Below are 13,099 nucleotides of genomic sequence, written 5' to 3' on the forward strand. Positions count from 1 at the left end.
AGAATTAGAATAGAGTGTGCTAGAGTTAGAGGGTCGAATACAGATATATGTGTATATTTTGTAGTTAAAACTGAAGTAAAAATTATACAAAAAATATAAAGAGATATTTAAAGGAAATTATGACTGATAAAAACACAACAAAATTACTTAAACTTGAACTATAATTAAAATGAAAACACAAAATATAAAATCAAAATAATTCAAAATATTAATAAAAACTATAATAGTATCTTAATTTTATTAAAATAACACTGTTCCAAATCGGCACACTGTAAGAAATATGAACATATTTTTCAAAGTTGTACATTTTACAAGAAAATGTCAGTTTTTCTACTTAAAAATGTTTAATTCAGTGTGTTTAACTCTTGCCATTTGTTCGTAATTGTTTCTGAAATTTAACTTTTAGTGAAAATTATTTCTACACCAAATTTTTTACTTTCTTTCTTCTGTTGAACATGAGACACTGTTTTTTTTTTCATGCAATAAAAGTGGATGGTGATGATTCATGTTAATAAAATCTCTAAAAAACATAAACGTCTGACTTCATATCAATCTATAGTCAATAATCAGAATAAATGCAGCGTCTCTCTCTGCATCTCTGTGTTTGTTGCAGTATTCTCTCTGTAATGAGCCCTTGATCGAGCTCTCAAACCCCGGTGCCAGCGGCTCCATCTTCTACGTCACTCGAGACGATGAATTCATCCTGAAGACCGTCATGCACAAAGAGGCTGAGTTCCTGCAGAAGCTGCTTCCAGGATACTACATGGTGAGTCAGCAGCTCATCCTCAGTCCAATTCAGCTTCATCACACAAATAGCATGCGCTTGATTACAGGATAAAAGAGCTGGCTGGTTAGATATTTCTGCTGAAATTTCAAAGTATGCATCTTAACATTACCATTTTAGGCCAACCCTTTTTAAATGTTTAAATTGTTTAAAAATGAATGTGATGTGAAGCTGTTGCAGCATTAGGAGTAAGTGAAGTAATGAAGTTTAAGGGAACGCATTCGTGCATTCAAACACAAACAGAGTCTGTGGTCAAGACACAAATTTTGTCTATTTAAAAAATTTAAAAAAATCACATGTGCCATATTTATAATTTTCAAACAGTGTTATTGTTGTATAATATACTATTACAGTTTTTAATTTTAATTTAAGTTAATGTTTTAGTAATTTACTTTTTTATGTCTGTATGGTTTTTTATCAAGTTTTAGTTTTTAGTTGTAGTTTAATTAGTTATTTTGATTAGTTATTTTTAGTTATTTATCTGTAACTTAAAATGAAAATGAGAAATGTTGCCTTGGCAACAAGCAAAAATAAAATTGTAGTTTTTTTTTCAAAAAGTAATGAATTTTTTTCAAGTATTTTTTAAGGTTCTAGATTTAAAAATGCCTCATTTTGCATCATTCAACAGATGAAAATATAAAAAATATAGATTAACAAATAATAAATACTAAACATATAAATGATATAAAAATGGAAATTATAAAAAAAATAAACTTTAGAAATAAAGATAGTTAAATAGATATATAAAGAGAGTTATTAAGGCACTCCTCTTTTTTTAAATAAAATTTTCAAATAATTTTTAAATGCCACAAATTAGTGTTTATTTTGTGCTCAAAATGAGTCTTAAAAATGATAAATAATTGGGGATAGTAAAGATTAACTTCCAAAAGCACAAACATAAAATAAAATGTTAAAAAATACAGTATATATACACAGTTTGTGAAAATTAAAATATTAAATATAATTAAAAAAATATTGTTAAATACATTTTTATTTTGTTTTATTTTTATATATTTTTTTTTTGTTAAGTTGATCTGTTTGCTGTTTGCAATGGTGGTTAAAATGTATTATTTTTCACAGTGTGATATTGATGAGTTGTATTAAAACTAGTTAGGGTCAGTTTGGCCTGCAAACGTCATAATAATAAATCATTATAATTGTAGTATATGCAACCTTCAACAGTTTAAAAACAAAAACATACTGTATGTATGTCCATATTTTTTGATCCATAGGTAATAACAAGTGAGATTTTTGACCACTGAACTAGGAAATCTTCCTGGTTTCTATTTCAGGAATCAGGTCATCTCATGATTACGCCACAGCACAGTTTTCTCTGGTCATGTTTGCAGCGATTTCAAACATTTTTTCCAGGTTTTCTGACTCTTTAAATGAGGCTCATCTGTGTTATTTGTCTCTCAGAACCTGAACCAGAATCCCCGCACGCTGCTGCCCAAGTTCTTTGGTTTGTACTGCGTTCAGTCCGGAGGGAAGAACATCCGTATCGTGGTGATGAATAACATCCTGCCGCGCATCATTCGCATGCACCTCAAGTTCGACCTGAAGGGCTCCACGTACAAGCGCCGCGCGTCCAAGAAAGAGCGCGAGAAGTCCAAGCCCACCTTTAAAGACCTGGACTTCATGCAGGACGTTCAGGACGGACTCCTGCTGGATGTGGACACGTACAACGCACTGGTGAAGACGCTCCAGAGAGACTGTCTGGTGAGAGTGACCGGCTTAGCTTTGGAGCTGCATGATCTAGGCAAAATAGTCCAATTGTGATTTTTCTGATAACAATTGTGATTGTGATTAAAAAGAAAACTCCAGGTTTGCTTGTTTGTTGGGCTACACAATTAGGTCACAATTTTGTAATATTAATAATAACAATAATAATAGAAATTATTATTATTATTGCAACTAAATAAAAATATAAATTGCTAAATAAAAACAAAATAACAAATAATACTATTGTAATATTTCACTGTAAATAATAAAAAAATGAATATTTATTTTAAAAATCTGTGTACCTTTTAAGACTATTCATTAGGTAAATCTGGACATTTGTTTATTTATTTATTTAAAGTTAATTAATTTTAATAATTTTTTATTTTATTTATTTCAAATTTTGCAATTCTGATTTAACATGCAATTAAAAACTAAAATTACAGTTTTGTTTTTCTTGGTTGTAGGGCTACAAAATGTATTATTATCATTGTTGGTGTTTTTATTATTATTATTGTTATTATTGCTGCTAAATAATTATATAAAAATTGCTAAATAAAAACAAAATACATTTTACTATTGTAGTATTTCACTGTAAAATAAATAGAAAACTATTTAAGAAAAATAATACAATAATAATATTTTATTATTATTATTATTATAAAAAAATTGCAATTGTAATTTAAAATATGTTTTTAAAAAATCTAGGTTTGCATGTTTGTAGGGGTATATGATCTGGCCAAAATTTAGTGATTATATAACCAGTGTTGGGTGTAACGCGTTACTAAGTAACTGTAATTAAATTACTTATCCACTGAAAATTCATTTTTAGATAATTTAATTATAGTTACTTATAAAGTACTTGCATTACATACAGTAAATAATTTCAGCAGTTCTAAAATCAATATTGAATTTTAAATCTAAATGTACTTTTGTCTAAAGATAAAATTTAATGCAGCGGCTTTAACCCTCCGTGCGCCGGCTCGTTCACTTTCAGATTTTCCTGATTCACAGAGAAACCTTAAATACTTAGATACATATAAGACTATAATCAACAGAATCTAAAAAGCTTGAAGTGTCTACTTTTAAATGAACAAATTCAAAACGAAAACAAATATTCCTGATTATGTAATCCGTATGAAACTAAAGCGAGGTACAGTCTTTCCTGCATCTGAAAGACTGAAGTGTCTACTTTTAAATGAACGAATTCAAATCGAAAACGAATGTTATCTGATTATGCAATCCGTATAAAACTGCCTACAGTCTAAAAATCATCTAATTTTATCATTTTTGAAAGAAGACCTGCTAGGAGTTATTTACCTCATAAGAACAGTACGATCTGACACGGCTTTATTCAGCAGAGAAGATCATTTCTGTTAATTATTCTTACCTACATTAGTTAACGCGTTATTTTTACATAAACCTGTACGGATTTTACTAGTTGGGTTTTTCCTGAACATCTTGCCAAACTGAAATGTATTGTTTAACTTTTAAGCTTTTTTGTTATTCAGATATTTTGCAGAGTATTTCTATTTGTTAACCAAAGAAGGTTACATTTTTTACAAAAACGTTTACAGTTGCTTTAAAGCTAAAAGGCTAAACTATTCTATGTTTGACTCAAATTTAAAGAATAATTCATTTCTATTAAGGTTTATGGGGATTTTAAGATGTAGCCTAATTAGCAATTTGAATAATTAAGTTACTTATTGAGTAACTAAGTTACTTTTCAGACAGAGTAATTAAGTAAAGTAATTTAAATACAGATTGATGAAGTAATTAGTAACTGTAATTAATTACTTTTTGAAAGTAACTTGCTCAACACTGTATATAACCATATAATTATTATAATTATAATAATAATACTTATTATTATTATTGCTAAATATATATATATATATATTACTATTACTATTGTAACATTAAGTATTTAATAAAAATAAGACAACAACAACAATAATAATAATAATAGTAAAATTTATTTTAGTCACATTGTGACTTTGATTTTATTTCGATTAATCGTGCAGTCCTAGTTGAGTGCAGATCTAAAGTGTGGATAGTGAAGGTGTGTGGTTTGTGTGCAGGTGTTGGAGAGTTTTAAGATCATGGACTACAGTCTGCTGCTGGGAGTTCATAATCTGGACCAGGCGGAGCGCGAGCATCAGATGGAGGGATCGCAGGGCAGCAGCGATGAGAAGAGACCGGCCGCTCAGCGAGCGCTTTACTCCACCGCCATGGAGTCCATTCAGGGAGGAGCGGCGTGCGGCGGATCCTTAGACACCGACGACACGTGCGTGTCTCTGATTTCACATCATGAGTTTGACTTGATGCAGCAGCATACGCTGATTCTCTGCTCTCTCTGCAGGATGGGTGGCATTCCTGCTGTCAACGGCAAAGGAGAGAGACTTCTGCTCTTCGTCGGCATCATAGACATCCTGCAGTCCTACAGGTCACACTCTCATGATAATAAAATACAATCAATTCAATCCTAAAGCACATTTCAAATCTGCTGTCTTCTCTGAATCATAGAAATTAAATGCATTAAAAAAAAAAATTTATGCACACATTTATTTATTTGTTTTTATTATTTTATTATTATTTTTTTATGAGTGATTTAAGTTATATGAGTATCAAACATGCCTAAGATTTAACATTTAAATTAACTTTTAAATTTATGTGTGTAACTTTATTTTAAAAGTTATATTATATTGTATTTAGATTGATTTGAATATTATTTTGATATCTAAAACTATTATTTAAATTAATTATTAAACTATAATACTTGCTTATTTATTTATTTGAAAATTTGTGGCAATATTTGTTTTTAGCCAAGTTAAGCCCTTCTGAATTGTCTTTCATGGTGCAGGTGTCCTGTGGTTGGAATTATTGTTAAAATGATTATTAAACTATAAATGTAAAAAAAAAAGCCTACTTTTGCAGACTCTGAATTAAGTAAATCTGGCACTTTGTTTTTATTTTATTTATTTAGTTATTGACAAAATTGTGGCAATATTTTGACTTGTATTTTATTGTGCCTTGTAATTGTTATTAAAATTATTTAATTTAATTTAGAACAATTGTTGAGCAATACATTCTTTTTTTTCTAACTGTCTTTCTTTTAAGACTCTTAATTATGTAAATCTGACCATCATTTATATATTTTATTTTATTTTAATAAATATTTATTTAATTTATTTTGTTCTAAATTAAATAAATAAAAAATAAGAAATATTACTATTGTTTCAATTAATAATTAATTAATACTATTGAAATATTAATATTATTTCAATTTTTCAAAATTGAAAAAGTGAGTATTTAAAAAATAAAACAATAATACAAAAACTATGAATTAAATTATTTATTAATTGATTTATTTTAAAAATATTCTATTCTATTTTATTTTATTATTTTATTTTATTTTGGGTGTTTTATATTGCATACGCTGCAGGTGGCCTGTAGTTTTGAGCTTGTGTATTTTCTCTCCTGCTGCTCTTTGATTCTCCGTTAGTGTGTGTTTGTGCTCTTTTGCTGAATCACGTTAGTGAATCTCTTACAGATGATGAACCGCATGGCTTTATAATCCTCTCTAGCGTTTGGAGTTGTTTTATGCTCTTATGTAACAGTTTTTGTAAGAATGCATTAAGTTCTCCATCAGGACACTCAGCAGTCTGTGAAGTGCAGCTGATGCTTGTGTTATTTCTGCAGACTTATAAAGAAGCTGGAGCACTCGTGGAAGGCTATGGTGCATGACGGGGTGAGAAACATCATCATCTTCATCCTCATCTTCACCGTTATAATGCGTCATAATCCTCCTGTCTGCCATCTCAGAGCATTAAAACTTTTGATACTGTACATCTACAGTATAAACACAAACTGATTCATGACCATCCTTCCCCAATAAAACATACTTCATTTTAATTCCATACAAATCTCAAACCCTATTATTATTACTTAAAAATAATTATTAAATAATAAATTCTTTATTCATTTTAAAAATCATGCCATTATTTGTTTTAACCTAATTGGGCATAGTATAATTTTAAAATTGTGTTTTATGGTGCAGGTGCCCTGTAGTTGATATTGTTGTTAAAATAATTATTAAACTATAAATGTGTAGTTAAATAAATAAATAAAAATAATTACCTACCTTTTAAGACTCTTAAGAAGAAGAAATTTTATATTTTATTTTATTTTTATTGTTTTATTGCCAATATTGTGGCAATATGTTGAATTGTGTTTTATATTACATATGGTGCTTGTGCCTTGTGTTTAATTGATTTCATTTCAAATAATAATCAAGCTATACATTTTTATAAAAAATATGTAATTTTAAATATTTAAATATTTATTTAATATTTAATTTTGGGCCCTTTAAAATTATTTTATATATTGCATATTTTATTAAAAAATTATTTTATACATTGCATACTGAATGTGCTCCTGATGCCCCAGTTGGGTCATTTCACCCTGTGGCCTCATTTATTAATGCATGAGGTGTGTGTGTGCATGTGTGTGTGTGTGTGTGTGTGTGTGTAGTGGAGATTGACTGAGACCGTGGACAGGCTTTGATAAGGATCGCTTGTGTTTGGTTTCGCTGTAGATAGTGTGAGTGTAAGTCTGAGAGAACATCTCTTTCCATTCACTTTCCAACTTCTGTTTCGCTCTGCTTCAGTTCCAGAGCTTTTCTCCCCAAACACTCCCACCTGTTCCCATCAAACACTGTTTCCTGTAAGACACACGGGATTCTTCCTGCAGGGGGTGTTTGACAGATCGGAAGAATTTGTTTAGTCTTATTAGGCACATTTGTACACTTGAACGCATATTTGTGTAAATCAAATTGACTACTGCAATTCCTATAAATGTGAATTTCATAGAAACATGTCCAGGTCATATTTCACCCTGAAATAAACAGTGCATCTAAGTATAATTCTACAAACAGTAAATTAAGTCTTTTTTTAGACAGAATTTTCATGATAATTAAGGATAATTAGAATAATTGATTTTCTCCTAAATTTCTAATTATCATACTACAAAAAAATCATCTCGCATATGGATGTTTTACTTTCGAGTTTTACTTATTCTCAGTGATGATTCTTATTCGATTCTCATTATTGTAATACAGTATTTGTATTACACAATTTAATATAAAAAGCAAAATATTACTATAATATAATTATTTTTTTATTATGATAAATGAAATGCAGTATAACAAATACTATTACTATGACATATAACAGAAATACTATATATATATATATATATATATATATTTTGGTTTGTTTTTTTATCTTTTGTGTTAAGCAGTGACATTTAAAAAAAAAAAGTATAATGTGCTTAACTGTCATGAAAATATTATCAGAAATAAAAAAATCTAAACTTAATCTCCATTTGATTTAGGCAAAATATAATAATATTCCTCTTCCGTAGCGATTCGAATTATAATTTGCTCCTCAATAATGACATTGAGAAACTTCAACAGACATTAAAGTAAATATAAATAGTTAAAATAGGATATTTGTTATTATTTAGACTCATTTTGCCTGATCAATATATACTCATATTTCTCCTTTGTGTCTGTTTTGTGTCTCAGGACACGGTTTCCGTCCACCGACCGAACTTCTACGCTGACCGCTTCTTCAGGTTCATGAGCTGCACTGTGTTCAGGAAAAGCACTTGTGAGTGACCCACAGAAGGACTGTAGTGATGAAGAGCTGAAGCAGACGCTGTAATCTAACAGAAGTCTGATTCTGTGTTCCTGCAGCACTGAAGGCTTCTCCTGCTAAGAAGGGCCGTGCAGTGCTGACCGTGCCCAAACTCAGCGGCCCCGGAGCGGCCTGGTCAGCCAGCCAGCTTCCCTCAGAGAGAGACCAGAACATCTATGATCTGAGAGGAGCGCGCAGCTTCCCTGTGCTAGAAAACGATGGTGATTATCCTGCTTTCCTTCTTTATGTGCATGCTTTTGATAAGTACTCTTTTGCATAGAAGCCAGTTTCCACCAGGGAATAAAAGTTTTTTTTCTCTGAATTAAGAGATTATAAAGGCCTAATGCAATTCTGAGTTTATAGCTCACATTTATTACTTTTTTCTCTGAATTCAGAGTTTATATCTTGCAATTCTGAGTGCAATGCAATTAACAAGCAATTAATAAAAAAATATCTTAATGCCTCAAACACAGATTCAGGCAGTTGCTGTTGTTTTTGTTGTTGTTTGACCGTTTATTAGCTATGAAAAGCTTTTGGCCATGTTTAGAATAGCACTAGAATAATGAATCCCATAATGCAGTGCACTTGACTTGACTGTGATTTCTTATTTGAGCTGACTGCCTGAAGTTAAAAAAAAGAGTTGCTTTAAACTTGCACAATAATCATATTTGGACATGAACTTTTTGAATTAAACATGGAACATAATAAAGTAATTTGACAGCAATATAGTATTCTTTAAAAAAATATTTTCAAAGTTTTGGAAATTTTCATACATACTGAAATATCATATACAATAAGTTACATTTCAAAATCTATTCTGCACAGTATGCAGCTCAGCAAATGTTCTGGTCATATTCTCTCAAAGTTATGAACAAATGTTTTGCCATTAACGTTAATAGAATATTCGTTCAATTTTAGCTGGTCTTTAATCATTTTCTCAAAATGTAAGTACAAAAACATTATATATGCATTATTTCTGAAAACTTTTAGTTTTTAAATGTTTTTTCTAGTTTCAGAATGTTCATTTAAAAGTAACATTTCCATTATGTTCAGGAAGTGATAAAATGGAATGTTCACTTAAAGAGACAGGTCACCCAAAAATGAACATTCCGTCATCATTCACTCATCCTCCACTTGTTCCAGACCTGAATGAGGATCTTTCATCTGTTGAACACAAAAGACTAAACCGTTTTTGTTTATTTATTGTCTCAGGTCTGCAGTCCTGCACTCCTCCGTCGTTCGAGGAAGCGACCACGACATCTGTGGCCACAACTCTGTCCTCCAATACCTCCATATCAATCCCAGAACGCTCTCCGTCAGACACCACAGAGCACCCACGCTACAGGTCAACATTAATCACCTCGTTTACAGAGATGATTTCATATTCAGTCAATAGTTACACTTCACTTGAAGCCTTTATGTATAATGCATTATAAAGGCATTCACAATGTAACCTACAATGCATGATATATTCTCATAAATAACTGTAACCAAAGTTAAAATGAATTATAATATTTTGAGATTCCTTGTTGCATCTGAAGATGTTTTAATGCGTTATACTGTGTTCCCCCTCGAGGGAACTCACACTGCGTCGGTAACGACACTTTGGGGAACCCCCTCAGCGTAGCACGTCTGAAGCATGAATGAAACTGTTCCAATCCTGATTGGTGTTGCGTCAGGACGTAGCATGTGACGGCACACTTGGAAGATACAAAGGGACGCCGGTACACAACAGAGTCAGCTTTTTGCTCTTCAGCAAGCGATCTGTGTCATTGTGTGTCTTATTTGGTGTTGTTTGTCACAAGCAGTATATTATCATGGCGAGTGGACAGTTCAAGCGGTGTGTGCATCCCTGCCCGAGGTTTTTAACAGGTGGGGACACACATCAGCTGTGTGTTCATTGTTTGGGAGTGCAGCACGCCCGGGCAGCTCTCAAGGGAGCTGCCTGTGCGGACTGTGAAGCTCTAAAGAAAAAAGCCGATCAGAGTGCTGCGCTCCCGCCTGGCTGTGTTTAATGAGGCTGGCCAGGCTCGCGCACCCCGCGGTTCGCGGCTTAGATCATGGGGCTCGCAGATGGATCTGTCAGGAGGGCTCGAGACTGCTGCGGCACATTCTCAGTCCTCGTTTGACAGTTCCGATGTTCTCACTCCCCGTGCAGAAGCCCGCATCACGGTTTCTTCCGCACGGGAGGAGGACCCGATGTTTGAACTGTCTGATTCCGAGGAATTAGACATGCTCAGCACCGAGGCGGGTGGAATTGCAGAGAGCTCACCACTGCATTCACCCGCATTTGAGGAGCTCATTGATGTGTTGTCTCGTGCTGTGGTCAAACTTAATATTAACTGGCCACAAGAAAAACAGGAAGTGCAAGTGAAAAGTAAATTGGACCAAGTGCATGGATGCAGCTCTAGCACCACTGAGGCTTCAGGGCATCCGTGTGCTGAATTATGAGGACTGGCTTATACTGGCCCAGTCTCGGGAGATGACAGTTCGGCATCGAGATGTTGTCTTTGGCCACATTCGGAGCTTGGGGTTGAGACTCAACACGAAAAAGAGCGTGTTGTCGCCCGCCCAGAGAACCACGTTCCTTGGGGTGGTATGGGACTCGGTAACGATGCGGGCACAATTGTCTCCCGCTCTTATAGAGTCCATCCTGGCGAAGGTTTCCAGGATAAAGCTAGGCCACGCTATCACTGTAAAGCAGTTCCAAAGACTGCTGGGGCTCATGGCAGCTGCGTCCAACGTAATACCTTTTGGCTTTCTGTACATGAGACCCCTACAATGGTGGTTGAAAACCAAGGGATTTTCCTCAAGAGGGAATCCGTTCCGTATGATCAAGGTCACACGCCGATGCCTTCGTGCCCTGTCCATATGGAAGAGACCTTGGTTTCTGTCCCAAAGCCCACTATTGGGAGTGTCATGTCGCTGAAAAGTCGTTTCGACAGACTCATCCCTTACGGGTTGGGGCGCGGTCCTGGACGGCCACTTTGCGAGAGGTCACCATGTCCTAATACGAGCAGACAATATGTCAGTGGTCTTGTATTTGAACCATCAGGGGGGTCTGAGGTCGCGCCCTCTGTGCAGATTGGCGCACCAGATCCTCCTGTGGTCCAAGGGGAAACTGTCGTCTCTCAGAGCGATGTATGTCCCCGGGGACCAGAATCGGGGAGCAGACGTCCTGTCGAGGCAGGGTTGAGGCCTGTGGAATGGAGACTTCACCCCGAGGTGGTGAAGTTGATATGCGAGAGGTTCGGCCCAGTGGAAGTGATTTGTTCGCATCTCGAGAGACGACCCACTGTCCACTGTGGTTTTCTCTCAGGCATCCAGCCCCGCTGGGGTTGGACGCCATGGTACAGACGTGGCCGAGGCTACGCCTATACGCTTTTCCCCCGATCGCTCTGCTCCTGGGAGTTCTGGAGAGGATCCTGAAAGAGGGGGTCAGTCTATTGCTGGTAGCCCCGTTCTGGCCGGCCCGGGAATGGTTCTCAGACATCATGTCACGTCTCAGGGAGCTAGGACCTCTTTCCCGAAGCCTTTCTCGCCTGAAGGACGGTCCTCAAATCGACCTTCGGCTCGGCAGGCTTCAGGCGAGAGCGTTGCCTCTGTTGCCAAGATCCCTGAGGAGGGGCTCTTGAAGTGCCTCTCTTTTTGTACCTGCCGGTACGAGGAGCTTGATGACAGCTGGGGCCGCCCACTCAGAGCAGCTTTCTTAGATTTAGAGCAGCGAGGGAGGTACTGCTTAAATGCTCAGGGGGCACAATTTTTCACCCTCGGCCAGAGCTGTGGAAACTGTGGGTCTGGCCCCTGAGGGGGCGCAGTACCTAGAGGCTGGCTTGTTGGTTGGAGTGATCGAGACCATACTCAGTTCTAGGGCTCCCTCCACAAGGAAATTGTACGGCCTAAAGTGGAATGTGTTTTCTACATGGTGTAGAGAACGTGGGTTGGACCCAGTTAACTGCCCGGTGGCTTCAGTGCTGGAGTTCCTCCAAGATTGTTTCTCTGCTGGTCTTACCCCATCCACACTAAAGGTGTACGTGGCTACCATTGCGGCTTTCCACACGCCTTTAGATGTTGGGCCTCTGGGGAGGCACCAGCTGGTCGTGCGTTTTCTCCGTGGTGCATGGAGGATGAGGCCTGCGACTCATTCCAGAGTCCCAACTTGGGATCTGGCTGTGGTCCTGGAAGGGCTGTCACTTGCCTAGGTGGTCCACCCCGCGTACTTTCATCAGGTTTTATAGCCTGGACCTTCCCTCCACGCCGGGTGCACGAGTGCTCTCGTCCTAAGTTGTGCCTGGTTCAACTTCACACTAGGACAGGCATGTTTCGGTGTGGCATAGTGGGTATACATTCCCCAAAGTGTCATTACCGACGCAGTGTGAGTTCCCTCTAGGGGGAGCGTCTCGGGTTACGACTGTATCCCATGTTCCCTGAGAAAGGGAACGAGACACTGCGTCTCTTTGCCACACCTCTCCATGCCTGGGAGCGGCTTGCTTCATCGCAAAAGTTGACTCTGTTGTGTGCCGGCATCCCTTTGTATCTTCCAAGTATGCCGTCACATGTTACGTCATGACGCAACACCAATCAGGATTGGAATAGTTTCATTCATGCTTCAGATGCGCTACGCTGAGGGGGTTCCCCAAAGTGTCGTTACCGACGCAGTGTCTCGTTCCCTTTCTCGGGGAGCAAGGGTTACAGTCGTAACCCGATATGCTTTCTATAGGTGTACCAAGGAATAGATAAGTATTATATTATAACTGTGGTAATAATTAATGAGATCATGCAATGCATTGTAATGTGTATTATGAGGCATAATTAATGCAGTAAAAATAATTTATAAAGGTTTCAATAACAATGACAAGGCTGCTTATTTTCTGACCACCTGGATATTAATATTTTT

General features: G+C 36.1%; 1 protein-coding gene across 1 annotated transcript in view; it reads left to right on the top strand.

Annotated features, from left to right (window-relative positions):
* The window catches only part of LOC306845762 (phosphatidylinositol 4-phosphate 5-kinase type-1 gamma-like), a gene marked incomplete at its 3' end in the record, with an annotated part of 30,652 nt that overhangs the window by 13,962 nt on the left and 3,591 nt on the right, over window positions 1–13,099 (top strand). Inside the window, exons 6-13 of the mRNA XM_079378741.1 lie at window positions 614–766; window positions 2,204–2,503; window positions 4,585–4,790; window positions 4,866–4,949; window positions 6,206–6,254; window positions 8,091–8,175; window positions 8,262–8,423; window positions 9,415–9,547. Coding sequence (XP_079234867.1) covers window positions 614–766; window positions 2,204–2,503; window positions 4,585–4,790; window positions 4,866–4,949; window positions 6,206–6,254; window positions 8,091–8,175; window positions 8,262–8,423; window positions 9,415–9,547 — 1,172 coding nt within the window. The remainder of the gene's footprint in view (window positions 1–613; window positions 767–2,203; window positions 2,504–4,584; window positions 4,791–4,865; window positions 4,950–6,205; window positions 6,255–8,090; window positions 8,176–8,261; window positions 8,424–9,414; window positions 9,548–13,099) is intronic.

The sequence above is a fragment of the Barbus barbus genome (assembly GCF_936440315.1).
Source record: "Barbus barbus genome assembly, chromosome: 26".
NCBI lineage: Eukaryota > Metazoa > Chordata > Actinopteri > Cypriniformes > Cyprinidae > Barbus > Barbus barbus.